Source organism: Heliconius melpomene, chromosome 21 (genome assembly GCF_056956725.1).
Source record: "Heliconius melpomene rosina isolate 202511_hmr_F chromosome 21, ASM5695672v1, whole genome shotgun sequence".
Classification (NCBI taxonomy): Eukaryota; Metazoa; Arthropoda; class Insecta; order Lepidoptera; family Nymphalidae; genus Heliconius; species Heliconius melpomene.
The window spans coordinates 12,181,067-12,203,614 of record NC_140409.1 but is presented as its reverse complement, the minus strand read 5'-3'; the positions used below and the strand labels follow the sequence as shown (position 1 = coordinate 12,203,614).

Genomic DNA, 22,548 nt, shown 5'->3' with positions numbered 1-22,548 from the left:
GCGAGGTATTAAAATTAAATTTAAAATATCTACAGATATTCTTATGTTGAAATTTTTATGCTTAGCGAGTAAAAGTTGCTTTTCACAACATATCCCTATATTACACCTATTAAAAGATATGAAATAATGCTTAATGCCAAACTCACAAATATATTTGTCAGTTGTCAGTCACTAAGTGTACTATTATTAATTTTGTCAGCTAATTAAACTTTCTAACATTAAGGCACTGATTACTTCATTTCTATGGAAGTACAACGAAATAGACATACAAAAAGCAGTTATTATGCAACTTCAGGGCCTAAAACAAAAAAAGTGGTTATTCAGTCCACCAATGTTTACCTCTCCCCACTTCATGAGTCTTGCGAAGTCGATCGGGTTCCAGGTGGTGACGTGGGCGGTCGAGGACCCGCTGCCGTCGCCCACGTGGGTGAAGCCGAATATTTGATCGATAGAATCTTCCATGAGAGCTTCGTAAACTATGATGTGAGCTCGGCACATGTCCCAGCAACTGAATTTTGTAGCATCGAATTTACCTGTCAAAAGAATTTTCTATTGAGCCTACTAAGTTTGTCTATTATGTATGCAATAAGGCTGTTAGGTTTTTGATTTTTATTTCTATCATGAAAAAAAGAAACGGATTTGAATCTATTATCTCCGTCTAAACAACATAAAATTGTAAATATTAAAACATTTTCAACATAAATTAAATAAAATATAAAATAAAACATTCGCTTCTTAGTAAATCCGATATAAGATTAAAAGTTTTCCGAGATTATTTAATTAACAGAAAATCCTCTTAGCTGATATTTTCATTAATCTGTCTAACTGAATCAAGTCCCGGGTAGTACCGTTGCTTCTTTTTATACACCAATTGACGTTAACTCGAAGGCGTGGAAAGTGACATAAATAATTATTGTCATTTAAAATTACATTATAAATATAAATACAAAGAGACATCTACATGGATGCTTATTGTAAATTAACTATGATTTATAATGTTCTTTATTGTAAATAAAAAAATAAATAAATCTTATTGTAAATTAACTATGATTTTTAATGTTCTTTTTCTATTAAGTACGACGGTAAATAAATGAAATGAATGAAATTTAAACGAAGGCGGTGAAACTCGAAAAAGTATTAAATACAAAAATATATAAAAAAAATAAAAAATAAACAGAGAATTAAAAAGTAAAATTTAAAAATGAATACCACCCGTACTTATACGAACTCAGAAAAAATTACGCATTCTTGTATAATGTCACACATCGCATTGCAATTTATTACAGTCACATTCAGGTAAATATTCATCGCAAGGCAAATATTCGCATACGTCCTTATAAGTTACATAATGTATTACAGGTCAGTTAAGGGAACCATAGGGTTCCCACGAGGACTTACCCATGTTGTAGACGATGACCCGACGACCCTTGCTGTCGCGGACCGGCGACACTGCTATATACCTTTGAATCAGAATGTTTTTATGTAATTATCTATAACTTATTTTTTATTTTGATGAGGCCGTTGTGGCACAGCGGCACAAGGGTGTGACTAGTACGCGTCGGTTTTGGGTTCGATTCCCACTCGAGGAAGTGAAATATTTATTTACGTTTATATTTCCATTTCTTCGCTCTGGTGTCGCAACACACAATGCCGCCAGAATTCAGCAGATATTGGAGAACGGAGTATCTTAACACTAGTTCCCTCTGCATACCTAGCTGTCAGAATTATTTTAATGGAATTCGAACCCACGACTTATAAGATCTCTCTGATCCTATGATCTGATCTGAGCCTATTAGATAGACAATATTTAATACAGTATCTAATTTAGAAGCTCTAGATTAATAATATTATTTTTAGCGACAAGTATTTCTACTAACAAAAATATTAAAATATAAAAATTATAACAAGAAATTGTTTTACATAATAAACTTATTTGCAACGTACAGAGTTCAAGGTTCTACTTGAGAACTTTCGAATATGCCATGGCGCGATCCCTTCTATACACATTAACGTCACAAGAAACTCGATCTTCCGTTCATATATATAAAGATTATATTCGTATTACATATTATGAAAGATATAAGATATGTATAATTAAAAAGCATGAATTGGGCAAGTCCATTGCATAATGCGGATGGTTTTGTAACGGTGTTAGTAGGTTCTTTTTTGCAAAATGAGGCCAATATCGCCATTTTTTATTACCATACCGGCGGTCTCTTAGTACAAGTGGTGTTGCTATGTTTACATGTGCTGTTTACGATACAGGTTGAATGACTTTTGTTCTTTCTTGTTATTTTTTTTTTATTTTCTTTTCACGCTGTATCCCGCGTGTAGCAGGGTAGGTAGAGGGAGCCTAGTGTTAAGACTCGGCTCCACCCGAATTCTGGAAGCATTATGTGTTGAGTGGCGGTAGTCAACGCCGCGGTTTGCCTCTATATCAGAGCGAAGACATTAAATATTTCATTTCCCCAAGTGGGAATCGAACTCACGACCTGTTGTGTTTACAGTCACACGCTTGTGGGGTACAAATGCCCCAACTGCACTCTTTGATTAAATGTATGTTATTTGATTATTCCACTTGTTGATAGTGCTTTGAAAAACTGTTATTAAAAATCCTCTATATCTATCTATATTTGATTTTTAATAATATATCCAACAGTCTTTTTGTGGGATTCAACCACCAATTACTATTCTATTAATTCTAATTCTAAGAAGCCCTTGGAAAAAAGAGGAAATATTACATTTCTACGATTAAAAAGTAAGTATACTTACCCGTTGCCGAGGATCACCTTGATTTTTGCATCTTCACAGTCCAAGTTAGTGAAGATGCTGGGATAAAACTTTCTTAAGCTTAAATATTTGAGTAGCGTTTGCTGTGCCATCGGAATACTGTATTTTTTGTGCCGAAGAAATCGCAGCAAGAAGACTTCATCTAAATAAATATTTAAATTACATAAATTAAAATTATTAGCAAAACATACATACTATGGGGAATTATTTACAATATAATTTTATGGCTCTTTCATACGTATAAATTTATTTATAAAGAATAATTTAAAAAAATAATAAGTATTCTATGTCCTTTCTCATACCTCTAAGAAGATGTATACAAAGTTTAATGATTATTGGTTGAGTAGTTTTGGCGTTAAGGCGTAACAAACAAACATTCACATTTATAATACTCTATTAAAGACTATTTGTTTAACCATATATAATTAAGAAATTAAATTTCACAATCATACAAAATTTAGATCTGTCCTCGGCAATGCTCCAGTTTCACATTTCAAATGATAACATATAATCCATCCTGTCTGTCTGTCTGTCTTTTACTCAATAAGACCCAAACCGCTAATTTCATTGTGATAGTTTTATCACACTTTATTTATTTTCATTGTGATAGTTTACTCATAAAGAGATACTTGAGGATCTCGGGATGAGCATAGGATACTTTTCTTTCTCATATTTGTAATATTTTCGATATATACCCATATATTAAAATACTTTTTAATTTGACATGAAATTTATTCCGCCATGTTAGTAACAACCGTCGCTAAGCGACCGTTTGATTTGTAAAGTTTGTTGTTAGAAAAGGTCACCCAAAATAAGCTTGCTAAACGCATCTCTCTATTGAAAACTGTAAATAATTTTATAAATATATTTAATAAATATTCGTATAGTTGAAGCGTCCACTAGTGTATCATATGAATAAAAATTGTGGTCGGATATAATTACAGGTGCCTCTAAGAAACCTTGCCTTACATTATTATCGGCATTATTTTAAGGTTATATTTAATAGAATGAGTAGACTAGTTGCAGCCCGCAACTCCGTTTGTTGCCTTGGCCTTGGCTTGCTATGCTACTTCCATTTATCACCCTCACCTGCATCAGGTAGATAAACAGGATATAGCGTTAAGACATTTCGTTTTCCGCATTCAAATTCAAGACATTTCGTGTTGATTGGTAACACAACGCCTTACCTAACGCCTACCCTGTGTGATATTTTCGTCATTAAGGCCATTATGGCGCAGTTGCAGAAGCGTGTGACGGTAAGCTCGGTTATGGGTTCGATCTCCACTCGGGGGAATGAAATATTTAATATTTTCAATTTCCTTGCTCTGGCAACCAGGGAAAGCGCGACGTTGATTCCTGCCACTCAATACGCATTGCCTCAAGAATTCGGCGGTAAGTAGGGAACGGAGTGTCTCAACACTAGGTACCCTTTGGTAACTCTACTATATTTAGGATACAGCGATACTGTTTTATTATTAAGTACTTAATTTGTCACATGCACATAAAAGCTATTCTATTAATAAGCATTAATTTAATTTTAAATGTATTGTCAATATAATTTATAGTCTGTAAAACAAAGGAAAATCAACACAATGTATGAACTTATCAATTATAAACGTGTTCTGAGAACTGTGAAATTCATAATTAAATGAATACACGAAGAGAAATTATAATTTAAATTATATTAACTACTGAAGCCGGTCTTGACGCAGAGACACTAAGTGTGACTGTAAAAGCGACTGGTTGTGGGTTCCACCCCCACTCGAGGAAATGACATATTTATTTAAAATTTGAATTTTCCTTTCATCGCCTTTCATCACGCAATGCTTCCAGAATGCGGAATGTGGGGAACAGATTGTCTTAACACCAGGTTCCCTCTGTCTAACCTTGCGGGGTAGAATGTGAAGTTAAATAAACTATAACGTTAACTTCATCACATGTCAACTAAGATAGCGTCTGAGAAAGTTAATCTCGAATCTAATTACTTTTCTAACAATAAAATGCTTTGTTCATTCCTTTGTAGCAATCCCATTGTTCAGTGCAGTATAAGAATTGTGAAAAATTATATTTTTTTTATATATATTCGTCTAAATAAAAATAAAACACGAATATATGTATCAAAAGTTTCACAAAAAAAATTATTACTCCACTTACGCCTCTTTATCCAATTGATAAGATCACCGCAATATCTAAACTAGCATCAAACCAATATCTAGGAACTATAACATATAATTATATGTAATATGTCAGCTTATGATTTAGATTTATTCAACAGGAAGTAGGAGCAGGTTATGTTCTTTGAGGAATATACATATATCTGACAACTCGTTTATAATGATACTAGTGGACCCGAACGCGGCTACGCCCGCTGAAACTATACGAATATTTATTAAATATATTTATGAAATTATTTACAGCTTTCAATAGAGAGATACGTTAAGCAAACTCATTTTAGGTGACTTTTTATAACAACAAACTTTTCAAATTGTTGCTTAGCAACGCGACGGTTGTTATTAACATGGCGGAATAAATTGCATGTCAAATTAATAAGTATTTTAATATATTGGTATATATCGAAAATATTACAAATATGAGGAAAAAAAGGTATCCTATGTTCATCTCGAGACCCTCAAATATGTCTGTATGAGTATTTTATGACAATTAAATTAGCGGTTTGGCCCTGATTGCGTAAAAGACAGACAGACAGATAGACTGACATACAGACAGAGTTACTTTCGAATTTATAATATAGGTATGGATGATGAATATTTTCTATGTAATAAGAAGGATTAAATCTTATTTAAAAAAATACTAATTTTATTTTTAAAACAAATTTAATTCGGCACAACTGTGATCGAAAAAAATATATTTTTATGTCTAAAGAATATAGGTTGTTTTTTAAAATCTACTAAAATTCTACAACTCTGTCACTAGTGACACGTAGTGCTAGCACTATGTACGTATGTAAAAATTACCCGACTATGGTGAAGTGATGGATTGGCCGCTAAAGTTGGGAACTGAGAGTCCTAACACTAGGTTCCCTCAGCCTACCCCACTATACGCGGGATAAAGCGCTAAGCATACCTTGTCTAACATTCTTGATATCACTGTTCTTCTGTATCCAATCCCTCATAATCCGTACGGCCTGGTCTCGGGTGGCCGGTGTCTCCCTGAGCTCCCTCGCGGCCACGGCGGCCACGTTCCTGATGGTGCGACCCACTCGCTCCTCCTTGTCGCACACGTCGCTGCTGGCTGACCACGTCGTGCTCACGGTGAGCAGAACGCTGGCTGTCGTCATTTTATTAGAACTGTGGACAAATATTTGCTAATATACAAATATTTAGTTAAAATACTGAAAATATGTTTTCTTTTCATCTTTACCCTGTATCATGCATAGGGTAAAACCGGGATAGATGCCCTACTTTTTGAAATGTCCACCTAATTAGATGAAATATATTTTTTATAGGAATCATTTTTATTTATTTAGCTAGCTCAATCCTTTGTGATGAATTACTTATATTTTTTTTAACAAATCAAATATAGATTTTGCAAAAAATAGCTTTTCGTGAAACACTAATTTTGAGGATAGATGCCCACCTATATGGATAGTTGCCCCACTATGAAAATGCTGGGGAGGATAGATGCCTGCAGAGTAAGGTAACACTAAGGTGCACTTTATACCGATTAAATGAAAAAACCAAACCAATTGTTAAATAATTCTAATTTTAAAACAGCAATTTTGTTTCCAACAAACATAATCATAATAATGAAAAGTATATAGTGTTTTTTAAAATCTTATAATCACAAAAATAGGTAACCATTATTAAAATTTTAAAACATTTGTGTAACTAAAATATTAATTCTTTCAACATCCATTATCATATTTTTACAACAAAATTACAATTCTTAATATTTTTTCTTGTAAAACACTAATATTATAAATTAAAATATTATAATATCATAAATACTAACATCCACATTGCACAATTATACATTTTTATATTAAAAAGAACAAAATATAATTTTTAGTTATCTATTCTAATCATCTATTCTAATTCTCTAATTATCTCAAATAATAATTATTCGTTATTCCAATTTAATTAAAATTTAGCCAGATAGGGTTTTTATTTTTCCACATCTTGCGCAATAATTTCTGAAAAGTGTACAGGTTTCATGTAGCCAGTTCTGACACATTACACATTGAATCCAGTCGGATTGCGACTTCGTATTTTTATAGTTTTCAAAACATTCTAAACATTCTAATGAAACAGTCTAACTTAGTTTTCAATTGTTTTTGCTTTCTCTTTCTTGTGTTTAAAAAATACTAATTTAATAAATACTTTAAAAAATATTTTAAAATATATACCTAACTCCATATACTGAGTATAAAGGGATAGATGCCCCTAAGGGCACCTATACCTCGAAAAATCAGGGCAACTATCCTTTGTGATAGGGATAGATGCCAAGGAATTTTTTTAGTAAATTATAAACAAAATAGAATCTATAAGCACCTAGATACAGTCTTAATGAACCAATACATCGACGTAATAAAAAATATAGCGTAATTGATTACAAATTATAAAGTTATACAACGCAAAATATTAACCTTTAAATCTTTGACGCGTTCACGAATTTCGCCGCGGAGATATTTACTAAAATGTGCTAAACGCGTCCTCATTGCACGAATGTCCGTGAATAACTTTGGTGCGGGAAGACTGTGGCTCCTGCTTGTACAATTATTTTTTTGTCGCGAGTTCGGGAAGTTAGGTATTTTGAAAATGGGGCATCTATCTCACTGCGGCATCTATCCCGGTTTTACCCTACAGCAGTAAAGGAACCTAGTGTATAGACACTCCTTTCCCCATTTTCCGTCGAATTCTGGAGGCACGGCAGTTGAGCGGGACTCAACACCGTACTATGTCCTCCCGGGCAAAGAATTAAAGATAATATAATGCGCAATCTAAAGATTGTCAATGAACTCAAATGTGCAAAAAATTTATACATATATTTTAACTTTCCGTACGTTATAATCAAAGTAAAAATAAACATTTTAACGAATTGTTTTTAAAACAATCAGGAATTTCTGACAATAGAATTCAAAATATTTCAGTAAACAAAAGTTTTCAGGACGTAGGTACGTATGCTCTACACCTACAAATAGGTTTTTAGTAGAAAGCTTTTAAACAATCAACCCACGGGGCATTTTTCAAATCGAATCGTGCGTTTCATTTTTTTATTAGATTTTATGCACCAGTTTGGAATTTTTCAGTGTTAATTAAGTTAATTTTATAGAAAACTATCTGACACGCTATAGAAAATACTAACAAACAATGAGGTCGTCCTAGCTCAGTGCTCAGATGGTCGTCAATTAGATTCCCAGTCAGGGGAAAGAACTGTTATTATATTTTCATTTCTTCGTTCTGGTACGCAACGTGCAATGCCTTGAAAAATCGACGGAAAATGTTGAATGGAGTGTCTTAACACTAGGTGCCGTCTGCTCATCATACTATATGCGGAATATAGCTTAACAATTTAAACAATCAAATAGATTATATTTGATTATTTGAGTTTAAATAAAGATTTTTTCAAAAACTTAAATATCAAATTAATAACATGTACATTGCTAGATGAAACAATGAATGACACTACGCTAACATTACGATAGCAAATGAACATATCAATGACGAAGTGTTTAACGCATTTAGTTCTAAGGTGAACGCCCACAACCTATAATTGCGTGTAATTTATGGCCATTTTCATACTGCTTCCCTTAAAAATTCGTCATCACTAAATTTGGAGAAATTTTCAATTTTGTTAAATGGTGGGAATTTCTTTTTTCTAGAGTATTTCTTAAACGTTCAATCTATTTAAACTATTTGAAATGTATTTGTTAGAAATGTATTGCGTTTACATGAAACCTATCGTAGCCTGAACACCTTCAAAGCTGACACCTAAGCAAGGCGAATGCTGCTGTTCACATTGAACAAAACATTTTAGTCCCCTTCACCTTAACTCTTACGTATACGTACAATTTATTTTAAGATAGACGTTTAATATTTATATACTTTATAAATATTACTATTTTCATGTTGTTTTTTTCACATTACTTAACGTTATTGTATATGGTATTACTTTAAACTTTTATAAGGCCTCGACATCAAAATAATAAAACAATATCGATCCAATTGCGTCACAATCGTCCTTTTTCGAGAAAAAGTAATTAATTTCGCAGAAAAAAGTCCGCAAAAGTAAACATTTAATTTAAAAATGTATAGTAAAATTGAAAACTGGTTCACCTCGTTCTATTTCCGGACGCTTTCAGTAATATCCTGATTCGATACAAATATGGATGTATATTAATTTGATGATTGAAATTAACGTCAGCGTAAATTATCATATACATAGGTTAATTTGCACATAATAACAATTAAAATATTCTTTTTTGATTAGCTTTACACTGTATTCCAGGAGAAGGAAAATTAGTGATAAGACACTTCGTTCTCTACTTTCTTTCCGACTTTTGAGACAGTGTATGTTGAGAGGCTTAACTCTACCTCGCGCTTTGTGTTCTTTGAGCGAAGAAATTAAAATCACTCATCCTTTTAAGTGAACCCAAAACCGTCATGATTACAGACACTGTGCTGTTTCGCTAGGATAGCTTAATAATTGTATCATTATATATATTTTTTTATTTACATATTAAATAAATAAAAATAAGTAGTGATAGTTCCTCACCTTCCTGTCGAGTGGAAGAAATGGCGTAGGCAATAAACCATTTGGAACTTCGACTAGGAAAATGTGCGGATTTACTTTATAAATTGATCTTTATGTCTTATTTAATTAATTTCTACCTATCACTATAACAAAAACAGCACAATTTATATTTTATTTATTTAAAAAAAAAACAAAAATGTAAAACCTATTATAACTTCGCAATATATTTAGTTGGTACCGTTTCTACATATAGTTAAGCTCCACTTTGTACAACGAGTCAAGTATAGCTTACTAACAAATTTACAACTACGAGCAGCAAGTCGCTTAGATAAGCTTCCTGAACCACCGTCTTGTCTTTGAGGTGCATAAGCATAATGGCTTAAGGTACTATGGAGAACTTTCCTTTCAAAGTGGTTGTGCTATATATACTTAAAGTCTAGGAATTAATTATGAAGAATTGAATCATTAAATTATTCAAATTGTATAAAAGGAAGTAGTATTTTTTAAGTATAGGTATGTACTTTTCATCATCATCGTCTGATGATGATGATGTAAAAAACAAGAAAAGCTCGCGCGAGGCTTAAGCTTTTTTGTATGTGTGTCTGTATAACCAGAGCATGGAAATTAAAATAAGGATTCCCACGAGTTAGAATCGACACTGCAACCATAGTTTACATAGACGGCCCCATTTCTGCGTATCGTTGGCGTTACCAATAAAATATTACAAAACTAAAGTAACCTAACGTAATGTTTTAGATTATTAGATTAGAATAATATGTAATCGTACAAATCTGACCGGAGTAGGTAGTGCAAGGCTAATGTATGAAATTTGACCTGATTTACTTTAGTTTACTAATTTCGTAGTATATTTGATTATGGTAGTCATTTTAATTACGTGTTCGTATATTCCGCTTGTAATGTTTTATTTCTCAATAATAAATAGAAATACCATCAATACTAATAATCATACAAATTGAGGCCCTCAATTGAGGAAATAACATCTGGCTATTAATGGTAGTTCCTCATTTTTGAATGGGGAAATGAGCAAATGAAAATGGGGAAATTAATTGTGTGTTTTCATTTCTCTGCTCTGGTGAGCCAAAGTACGTAGGTTAGTACTTCCATTTAAAACGCTATGTCTTGTGAGCGGAGTGTGGACAACGAAGTCAGGATGTCAGGAGTAAGTATTTCTGCCTACCTTGCTTGAATTATATTACCCGTGACTATAGACTACTGCAAAAAGTTCTAAACGTCTGGTTTCCAAAAAATATATAACCTATATATACGCGAAAAATCTGATTAGACTTTTATTTAGAATGTATAATAATAGCGAAAATCAAAATTCTTTAAAAAATACATATTTGTTTAAAAATTTAAATAAAATCAGCTTCACGCTGTATCCCGCACACAGCAGAGTAGGCAAAAGGAACCTAGTGTTAAGACACTCCGTTCCCCTCTTTCCGCCGAATAGAGTCATTACGAGCTGAGCTGAAATATAAACATAAATAAATATTTCACTTCCTCGAGTGGGGATCGAACCTACAACCGTCGCGTTACAGTCACACCCTTGTGCCGCTGCAACTATTCCGATTCATATTAGACAATACAAACACATAGAGATACAATAATTAATGCCTTGCTTCAGTACACTTAAACAATAGCGTGTCAGTAATAACGTTAGTAAATACAGTACTAACCTTTTTAACTCCCACGCATCCAAAACTTGTCCAACTTCTAAAGTAAGTTACATAAAAATCTTTCATAATGTACGACGTTACATAATATAATTAGGGCCTATACTATAATTTACTGTAGATAATATTAGATCACGTTCCTATAAAAGGTTAGTTGTACCACAATTTCGTCTAACTATCGGTTCTCGTAGATGAAATTTGCTAGGAAATGAGATAGTGTTCTAGAAATTTAATTTTGATGTTGTCATCGTTGTCGATGCGCAATTCTTAAGTGTTTTAGTGGATATAGTTTCAAATTTAATTCAGGATTATCTTAGTCGCTTCCTTTTTTATTTTACTTTTATTTAAATAAATCACGTAAAAATCTGATATATCATTAAAAAAATGATGATGATCATAAAAAAAAGTTTTTTTCAATTAATACAACTTGCTCACAATGAACGAAATGAAGTAAGATAAGCTATTACAGTACGACCAACCAGTCGTGGCCGCCCTGAAGTTAGCTGTACACTGCTCAGATTTGATTGAAACATCTTTTCTTACTTTTAATCATTTTCTCTCCAAATGGACAGTGTAAAGTTCAGAAAACCTAACTTCAAGGCGGCACAACCTACGTAAGTTTGTCGTGCGTTAAGAACTAGAATTTTTAAATAACTCTCTTACGTAGTAAAGCCTATACATTAATATATATGCTATATATTAATTTAGAGATATGCTTTTGAGTATCTATATTGTCTAATTAAAATTAACTATATTTATTATTTATTTTTATGAATCGCAATAAAGAAGAATGAAGTAGTATTAAATACATTTTGTAATGATAGAAAATATACTCACTCACAAGTTTAAGGCTTTATATATTATCATTTATAGAAATTTAAGTAAGTTAATACCTTGCAAATATGTATGAAATATATAATTATCGATACAAAATATATAATCCGTATTTTTTTTATAAAGCAGACAGACTCTTTTAACCTGTGAGAAAAGTAGAGAACCTACTCGTAGTGTTAGGAAAATCGAACTCTGCTTTCTGCACGAATTCGAGACGTTGGACTTTGTTTTTATAAGTATAACGTATTAGTATAACTTAACGCTACGTTTTGATAAAATATTGAAATTTTATATACGTCTTTCGTATGAGATACAGCGTGAAAATAAAAAAAATAATATACAATAATAACAAATCCACCATAACAAATAAAGATTAAATATCCATTTATTATTACTAGAAAATCTATACGGAACATACATAAATTCTAAATCAATATAAATATAAACAAGGAAATCTCGTGAAATATCGCATTTTAATTATCAATAGAGTTATAAAATATGCATAGTTTACAATTCACGAGTCCACGCCAAATACGTTAGCGAATTAAGTAAAGAATGGGTTGCGTCAAACTTTGATATTTGTAATAATAATATTATGTTTTTATACACTTTTAATACTACTTACGTAAAACGGACATGTCCGTATATGTTTATTTTACTATCATTTTATTTAGCTACCATAATCGACATTATTGCTACAGTCCAGTTACACTAGCAAGAAAACATGCTATTATTAAGCATGTGTGTCAAATCATTGCTAATTCTTGAGCTTGCTCAAAAATCGACAGGTTTCGCTATTTCAATTTTAAACACGCTACCTGCAGCGCGGGGGGAAAGGGGGCGTGTTTTGAGAGCATGTGAACACGTTTGCTTACTTAGGATGCTAATATAGATCAGAGGCTCGCAGAAGTGCTCACCATCTCTCAAAAATCACTAAAAAATGTCTCTCTAGGGTGACGAAAAAAGTCTAAAACTTGTTATATTATTTCGGAGCAATGAGTGCCTATGCCTTATTCCTTATTACTTTCTTTCTTGATAAAACTTTTGAGATACATTGTATGGCAATCAAATTGATGATTTTATTTGAGAAGGCCACAGAGCCCGGTTTATTCATGTTTCTGTTACCACTGACAGAGAATTTCTTGGAATATATCGAAGTCTTAAAAATCATGCTAATCGAAAGCAAATTTTGAAGAACACGCTCGTTTCAAGCACGCAATGAGCTTTATATTGTTTTTGAGAGCAACTGTTGAGTTTCTTGCCGGCTTTTCTCAGCAGAACTGCCTTCCGAACCGGTGGTAGCTTTTTGTTTATATACTCATTCGACGATTCATAAGTGCATATTATAAGTTTATTTGAATAAAGAATATTTTAAATTTGAATTTGAATTTGAGGCCATTGTGTATCCTGCCGGTAGGCTGCATGGCAATGCAATGTGCATTTTGGTGTGTATTTTATACAGTTATAATAATTAATCGATATTATATATTTTTTTCTACGTAGGAACAAGTATTGCTTCAGAAGTAAATCGTATAGGTAAAACGACTGTTAAGAAACAAACGTGCTCATATTAACACCGACCAAGATATTGTGAAAAATTTAATTGCCTATAGGCGAAGGTTAGGATGGTGATTTTGAAACTTTTAGAACCGGGTTATAAATCACGAAGTACCGAGGGCCGATTTCGTAGAATATTATATAATGTCTGACATTTACTGTATTATCGATATTAATTATAGCTGTAGTAGGTATCGATTAATTACACCTTTTGACTTCGATGATCTGAAGGTGAACTACTCAAAAACGTAGGTTCTTGAATAGTGTGCAGTATTGGAATGTTGTATTTTTTTATTATTTTCACACAAAATATTTGAATTTTAGAAATTCGTGATATTTATTATTATACAAACATGATGTGATGTTATATCTAAATAAATGTCTGTTATAAGCAAGGAAAACGGAATGTATCAACACGCAAGGTGCATTAAAAAAAACTTTAAAAGACATTATATATGAAAGTTATTTGGAACATTATAGTAATTGGTACATTTCAAGTGGTCAACAGCCACGCAGAGGTCACGAGATTGAATGATAAATGAAACACAGATTGTCTCTGTTCCAAAGCCTTACATTAAAATTTATTTTATTTTTTACATATATATATGTTTGTCTGTTTATTGTGAATAATATCTTACTTGTGTATGAATTATATCCAATCAACACCATATAATATAATAAATATAGGTGTAACTAGTAATTGATCCATTGCAACCTTATTTAATACAATAACAAAATTATCATATCTAGTAGGTTTTTTCCAAGGGCAGTGTTTCGTGTCATTACACATGGTTACTCTATTCTAATAACGAAGGTTATATAATAAACATAATGCGACATCGTTTCTTTGACTAAAGCAGTCTACTAATCATTTTTTTGGTAAACCTTTTAAAATATAATTTCCAAGTTTTTTCTTCAGTTTCTTGGCTATTACTTCTGGTAAATGTGCGGCCACGACCCCTAATGTCTGCACCGTACTCTGAGTCCAAGTATCGGGCGACCCAAAAGCATCTTTTTGAATGGCCAAATTGGCGAAACCTTGGAGTACATCGAAATTACAGTTCTTCAACATTCCAATTACTAACGAAGCTTCTTTATACGCCTTGGGATGAATACCTTCTACTTCACTTTTATTTAAGGTGCATAGAATTTGTCTGAGAGCAATCAAATCATAGCTCGTAAAATCCTCTGGTTGTTTCGCCCCGAAATCTGAACGGACACGATCGGCTATGGCTAGAAGCTGTTCATTACTCAGACCATAGTCATACCCAAAATTAGTTATAACTTCGAGTGTACCTAGAGTCATATTATCATAATCTTCTGGCTGTATCGCAATAGTCACCCAGTGGAGCATAGCTAGGGTGTCTTCTGGTATGTTAGGTATTCCAGAATAGAAATTTATTATAGATTTCCAAATAAATGTCGCTTCTGATGATGTAATTTTGTTTTTAGCCAAATGTGATAAGCAATCCAAAACATCTTGAGGTGATAGAGACTGTAATTCATACAGCTTGATCTTATTTACATCAGTTAGTAAGATCTCGTTACATGTTAGGCTGCTAGCAGTTCCCATGATGATGAGCAAAATAAGTGTCGAGAAGACATTCGAAGTCATCCTTTAAAGCGATTACTGATATGAGCGAGCAGTTTGACAGAAAGTAATAAGAACTTAAGGTATAACTCATTTTTCATGTATATTTCAATCAACATTCTAAATGTCACGAACTAAGGATGTGTTCATAATATTTTAATATATTGTAATGATTTAAACTCTAAACATTTTTTTTCTACGGGAGTATATAACAGAGAAGGACTCCGATTTTTTCCCTAATTTCTGCCTAATTTTCGAGGAATCGAATCCACAACCACCACCCTTACAATCAGACGTGAACCCGTTGCTAAATTTCAAATAATAATTCTTTTAACTCTATACATGAGATTTAATGAAAATATTTATTAATTTTAAAAAATAAAATTGGTCCAGGCCAGCAATTATCGCGCGCAGGCAGCCGTAAACAAACTGTGCTTCGATACTACGCCAGTAGTTTCATTTGAAACTGAGTTATTATGACAATTTACTTTAACATAATACCAATTAGAGACTATATGATAATAAACTTCAAAACACGTTTTAAAAATCAATATTCACAAGTATTATACAGTAGATACAAAAAAAAATAAAAACCCTGATGAGGTTAAAACTAAAAAGACCAAACGCAATAGTTCATTAGGATTAACAATTTGGACCTTTTCTTCAATCAATCGCTCAGTTAAATTTACATATATAGTTACATACATACGTACACTCATAAACACATTACCTTCGTTTGTGTCGCACAGTCGGGTAAACAGTCAATCTCCCCGCTATAATATCATATTAATAACTTAATATAGCATCGACGTATTGTGTTCGTACAAGCTTATGTTTTCTAGAAGCAACTATAACCTTGTTTTGTCATCTGCTATTACAGCACAAGGTAAAAAAATAGGAATAATTTACTCTATGAAATTAAATTCTGAGCATAAAAACTTAGTTCATCACACACAATTACTTTAATAGCTGAATGTATCATTAAGTTTATTATTTTCTTAATGTTATATTATTTTATTACGTCAAGTCATTAGAAAATCAATATTGTCTATAGAAAACATAGATATCATGTATGTTTTTTGTGTTTTTACGCTGTATTCAGCACAAGTGCCGCGCTTGGCCTCGACACCAGAGCGAAGAAATAAAAATATGTAAAATTTAATTTCCTCAAATGTGAATCGAACCCACAACCAGTCGCTTATACAGTCACACGCTTGTGGCCCCGCGCCACTACTGGCCTCAATGGCCTATACCTATCAAAGAATATAAAATACAAGTTTTAAACGTTGTAAACAAATAGATCATCCGTATGATTCGCATCTGATTCAATATGGCTAGCTAGTGCCCAGTTTAAAATTTAAACGTAGAGCTATCACTACAAGGTCGTTCAATACAAAGAGAGGTCTCCTGAGTGGTCGGAGTGAACGTGCCTCTCTGTAATTCCTGGGACTACTGCCATTGGAAATTTAAATCCTTTGAAAGCTGAAGCTTTGCACTCGCAGTACATCAATTCTAGATCATTGAGATTGCCCCTTATATGTAGAATGATAAACTGCATGTTAGAGATTCGTATTGCTTTGTAAATAACTTTTCTTCTTTCTATATTAAAATTTTATATAAATCAAATATTTACGAATTTATTAAGGGATATTGTTAAATTAAAATTAAATCAGCTTCACGCTGTATCCCGCGTACAACAGGGTAAGCAGAGAGAACCTATTAGTAAGACACTCCGCCTCCACTTTCCGTCGAATTCAGGAGGAGAATATGTGCATGTCACAGCATAAGAAATATAACGCAAGCACCTTAAATAACATTTTTCTTTCAGTGATCTTGTAAACATATTATATTTATAAAATAAAACCAAAAATATATTTTTCTGAAATGTATTTACAAAAATTGAGAATCGATGTTTTCTAAAAAGTCTAAATGTTCATTAACGTTAATAAATTTTATATGAATTTATTACAAATGTTAAGAAAATAACTATGCAAAATAATCAAGTTTTTTTATTTATAAAGAAAGTTTTCAATTTTGTATCCATCGTCGTCAATCACAAACGCTCACAAACAGAATCAATAGTAGCGGTAATTTCCATGCGCCATAACGGGTATTTTTCCGATAAAAACAATTTGGAGATTGCATAGTTTTAAAATATTTTGTACTGAAATTGATCTAATTTTTAAAATATTCCCCACTCGGGGGAATGAAATATGTAATATTTTCATTTGCTCGCTCTAGTGTACCTAGAGGTAAATCGCGACGTTGAGTTTAATACTAAGATATTTCACTCTGCATCTTCATAATAGTCAGAGGGAACCTGGGAACCTACTATTAATCTGTCCGCTCCCCTTTAAGACACTTCCGCTTCCCACTATTTGCCGAGTTACTAAGTCAACGTCGTACTATTTTTTAATGTACGTACTAAGGTATTTAGTTTTACTAGAGTGAAACAATAACATGAGAAGAATTTTTGTGCCAACTGTTTATCCTATGAAAGACAATTTCTAAAAATGGCAATATTACAATAATAAAATATACCGATTTTTTTTTAAATATTATCAAATAAAAATGTGATTATATTTTTCTATTAAAAGGCCGTCGTGGCGCAGCGGCCCAAGGATGTGACTGCAACGCGAGGGTTGGGGATTCGATCCCCACTCGAGGAAGTGAAATATTTATTTACGTTTTTATTTCCATTTCTTCGCTCTGGTGTCGAGGTAAAGCGCGTTGAGTTCTGCCACTCAACCCGCAATGCCTCCAGAATTCGGCTGAAAGTGGGGAATAGAGTGTTTTAACACTAGGTTCCCTCTGCCTACCCTGCTGTATGCGGGATACAGTGTGAAGTTTAAGAAAAATTTTTGAAACTACGTTATAATAATAAAAAATAAACTTTTTTTAGAATTAAAATTAATTTAATTAAAATTATTTTAATTAATAGTAACGAGCACCTTTATCAATCATGTTATTATTGCAAATGTAACAATTAGTTTTTTATTTGTAAGCGCGATCGGAAAATTACTTTAATTTGTCTAAAACTTTGTATTGGTTAATTATTTAATAACATACTGTTGTATGATTATTAAAATGCCACTTTTTTGCAGTAGTTAAGACAGAGAGCGAGTCCCCTCTTCTCCCTAATTCTATATATTGTTTTTTTTACATCCCCAAGCTGTTTCCCGCAAACTGGGAACCTAAGAAGACACTTCCGTTCCCCTACTTTCCGCCTACACTGGCGAACTCAACACCGCGTTTAGCCTCGTTACCAAAGCAATGAAATGAAAATATTAAATATTTTATTCCCCCGAGTGGGAATTGAACTTACAACTGTCCCGCAATCACCTTCTATATGATTCTCTATATTGAGTTCACTCACTCACTCTGAGTGGAAATCGAAGCTACAGCCATCACGTTAACAGTCGGACGATGGGACCTTAACTGTCTCTACCTCACATAATGCGGGAGACATATGTACATCTCCCGGTTGTTACTATTTTTAATTTTGTCTATGATAGAAGAATTCATAGAATTTTAATTTGGTATTTTTGATTCTTAATAATATTCATAGATTTCCTGAGAAACTAAAGTTAATTAAACTATAAAACATTTTTAATGAAAGGTATTCAGGAAATATGAAAACACTTAATGCCTGTATATTAAAAAATGTAAAGGATATTCTAGAATATGTAACATCCGACAAATGTTACAATTTTATCGGCGCCTTGAGCGAATTTTAGATATTGACAGGTAAAGCAATTGTGTAAATGACCGTAATGGTTCAGCGATCAAATAATTAGAATTCCGCACTTGATCGCAGTTTGTTCCAATGAATGTTTTTTTTTATTACTGACGAATATAATTTTATTTTAAGTATTATAAAAAAATAATGTGAAAATCGTGTGTCATGTTAGGAAGAATTTATTTATGCTTTATCTGTCGCTCGGGTCACACACTTAACTGAATTTATTAATTGTTCGTATAAGAGAGTGTAAATGAAAAAAAAATTGATAAAATTATATTTGCTTTAGTTTGTCTTCGTATAAAGTTTTACTAAATGAAAAAATGTATATATTCTCAAATAACTATAGCAATACGAAATCAATAATGTATGTTATCATATGAAATTTTACAATCAGGCTTTAGGATGAATCGCTATTATAAAGCTTCTCTCCCTCTCTCTCTCTCTCTCTCTCTCTCTCAAAAGCAAAAGATCACAAAGTTAGTAACGATTAGGTTTGTCAACTTTTATAAGTTATACTTCCCGTTGACTTACAATTGGTACGGAACCCTCGATAGGAGAGTCCGACTCGCACGTGACCGATTTTTTTTTAATTTTAAAAATTACTCTTGTGCTATTTTCTTAGACATTTTTCTTATAATAATCACATATATTTCTATTACAAATTCAACAAATTAATTAACAACGAAGCTCACAAAAGACTGAAATGTAATTTAGGATTAACTCATATTGCACGTGTACTTTGTAATTGAAATTCTAGTTCTATATTAAAATTTGTTTTAGTTTTAATAAATAAATTAAACGTTATTAACGCAGCGAAAAACTTATTCATTAAATTATATATCGACCATGGTCAAAGGTTCGATACTCTTGGCTGTTTTAAAGGTTATTTTTAAATTTGTTATTTATAAGAACTGTCAATATCTTTTTTAAAGGATGCAAATTTAATATGTGAAAAGTTTTATTTTCTTTTTATCATTTTGTACAAAAGCGTGTTCGACGGCGGAGTATTTCAAGGCAAAGAACTGAAAATATAAATATTATTAAATATATGCCTACAGTCCACCGAGCAAAGATCGAACCGACCATTCAATAAACATCTTAGCTTACAAAAATATATATCACTGATAAATTATATCAGTATAAATATAGAAAATCGACAGAATAATGAAAATTCGAAAATATTAATACCACATCTTAATACAATGGTGAAATATTTAATGTACTTCAATATACAAGTGTTAGAGTTTTTACAACCTTATCAATAATTATAGCGGTATTTATTATAAAGGAATTATATTATTCTTAATTACTTGTAATTTTGGGATTTTTTAGGACTATTTTATTATACGCTATGCCTTTAAATTTAATTCAGTCGAAATTTAACTTTTGGTCTATTAATACAAATTGTCTTAAAAAAATAAACACAAATTTTCGTAAGTAACACTATACTTCTAAAATGTAAGATAAATATTTTTTTAATGTCATAATAACCGGTTAGCCAGGTGACCCTGGCCAGAAGGAAATTCCTCTATATAAAAATACTTCAACAAATAAAATGATGCGCACGACGTGTTTACTCGGTTATAATATTTTCAGATATTATTTAAAAAAAAAAACCCAATACAAAAAATAGTATCGATATTTCACAATTCATTAATGTTAATCGATATTACCAATATAAATTTGAATATTTTTTTGTTACTTTTTAAACTCGATTCATTCGTATAATTAATGTGGATACGTACATTTTGTTCTCGCTGTATCTTGCAGTAAACAGAGGGAACCTCGAGTTACGATGTTACGTTCACGTTACGTTTTCGTTTTCTACTTTCCATGCAATATTCAAGACATTAAGCGTTAAAAAGAAAAAACTAACTTCTCAGAAATAAAACCTACAACCACCGCGCTTACAGTAAGACGATGTGCTGTGTCACTTGGGACGCTCGATCGATTGGCGGCAGGTGGAAATAAAATACATTAGAAACTCGATTATCCGGATCTCAGTTATACAGATTCGCGATTATCCGGACTATCAATACAATCTAACCTAACTACAATGAATAGAAAAAAAAGAAACATCCAAATATTTTTGTATCTTCGATCGGTTTCATAAATTAATGGCATTCTGCATGTTCAACTTAAAATTGTAACTGTAATAAGCCCTTTCAATATTTACTTTCTATTCAAATAGTTACTATATTCATTCATTTTGCATATATCTCATTTAAATATTTTAATTTTAGATTGAAAGTAGGTAAATATAAGAAGATTTAGTTTCTTTCAAAAGGCAACCTCAGACCAACAAAAACAGACGTTATGTAGAATAAAAGTGCGTTTTCAATATAAATTTTGTAACTTGTCATTTTCTGTAAAATTACTTTTCCAGTCACAAAGTAAATTTAATAAACATAAACTTAACAAATATGTGAGGGAGAGCGCAGGCAGCTCAAAGGCCACCCTCGGGCGATGTCCTTGTGACCACTGCAAATATTACTGCATAGGAAATGGAAAATATTCGCAACGCCGTAAAATATTATTACTTAAAGTTACATTTTATATTCAATTCTTTTTTTCAACTTCACGCTGTATCACGCCTGTAGCAGGCAGAGGAAACCTGGTGTTGTGACATACCGTTCTCCACTTTCCGCCGAATTTTATAGGCATTGCGTCTTGAGTGACTTGTTACTAGAGATATGAAATGAAAACAATAATAGATAAAGATTCACTTGCCTGAGTTGGATTTTTTTTATGGAAAAGAATAAGGCAAACAAAGAGTTTGGGGCCACCTGATGGTAAGTGATCTCCGCCACCCACCACCTCGTGCAACACCAGAGCTACAGGTGGTTTGCCGGTTTTTAAGGTTGGAATAGACGGGCTTTTTGAAGGTGCTCATGTCATATCGACCTGGAAACACTGCTGCGGTTCCATGGCTCGTGGAAGGAAGTTCCAACGAAACCGCACATAACCCTTATGGGTTTTTTTGAACGATTATTCGTCACGCTTATAGTCTCGCGCTTGTGCCATTACGCCACAACGGCCTCTACATTCAAAATATTTTTATTATTGTTTAAAAATAAAACCTTTATAGGTAAATATTGAAAAGGTATCTATTTTATATTTTTCTACATGTGTTATGCTCGTAACAAAAGATTTTAAATACCTCAATAAGTGCTACAGTTTAAAATAAAACTAAAACAAATTGTGCCAGTTGACATTTATATGCTTGATATTTCCGTAGTACTTGCCCTTTTGAAATTACTATAACCGTCGCTTGTGCCTGTTTATATGACATTCGTGAGAAAAAGAATTAAAATATAATAACAAGAAAAAAACGATATATACCCCAAGCCCAAGCACTATATGCTAAAATTAGATTTTGGTTCATGAAGCTCAAACAAAAATATCAAAGCACTTTCAATTTATTATGTAAAATACTAAAATGATTTATTAAAAAAACTTTGGAATAATATATGTAATAATAAAAAAAATGTTGGATTTCTATTCTCTGTTGAAGTGGGTGAATTATAGACTATACAATTTGAAATAAAAAATAAATTTAGAAGTAAACATAATTAGAAACCCTTAGTCCTATCACAAAAACCTCAAAATTTTTATCACATTTCAAA

The 22,548-nt window shown here is 32.2% G+C and overlaps 2 protein-coding genes across 2 annotated transcripts in view; both read right to left on the bottom strand.

The window, feature by feature from the left end:
* Positions 1-22,548, bottom strand: part of Cralbp (Cellular retinaldehyde binding protein) — a 28,269-nt gene that overhangs the window by 4,012 nt on the left and 1,709 nt on the right. Inside the window, exons 2-5 of the mRNA XM_085205482.1 lie at positions 5,875-6,098; positions 2,773-2,932; positions 1,399-1,460; positions 340-533 (exon numbers count right to left, since the gene is read on the bottom strand). Coding sequence (XP_085061608.1) covers positions 340-533; positions 1,399-1,460; positions 2,773-2,932; positions 5,875-6,088 — 630 coding nt within the window. The 5' untranslated portion in view covers positions 6,089-6,098. The remainder of the gene's footprint in view (positions 1-339; positions 534-1,398; positions 1,461-2,772; positions 2,933-5,874; positions 6,099-22,548) is intronic.
* On the bottom strand, positions 14,299-15,162 carry LOC146527293 (otoancorin-like). Its single transcript, XM_085206018.1, has one exon. It carries the CDS (start codon positions 15,160-15,162, stop codon positions 14,458-14,460), a length of 705 nt encoding a protein of 234 aa, XP_085062144.1. The 3' UTR covers positions 14,299-14,457.

Bases quoted from the DNA above. Each gene is read 5' to 3' on its own strand.
- LOC146527293 (XM_085206018.1), bottom strand. From the start codon at position 15,162: ATGGGAACTGCTAGCAGCCTAACATGTAACGAGATCTTACTAACTGAT.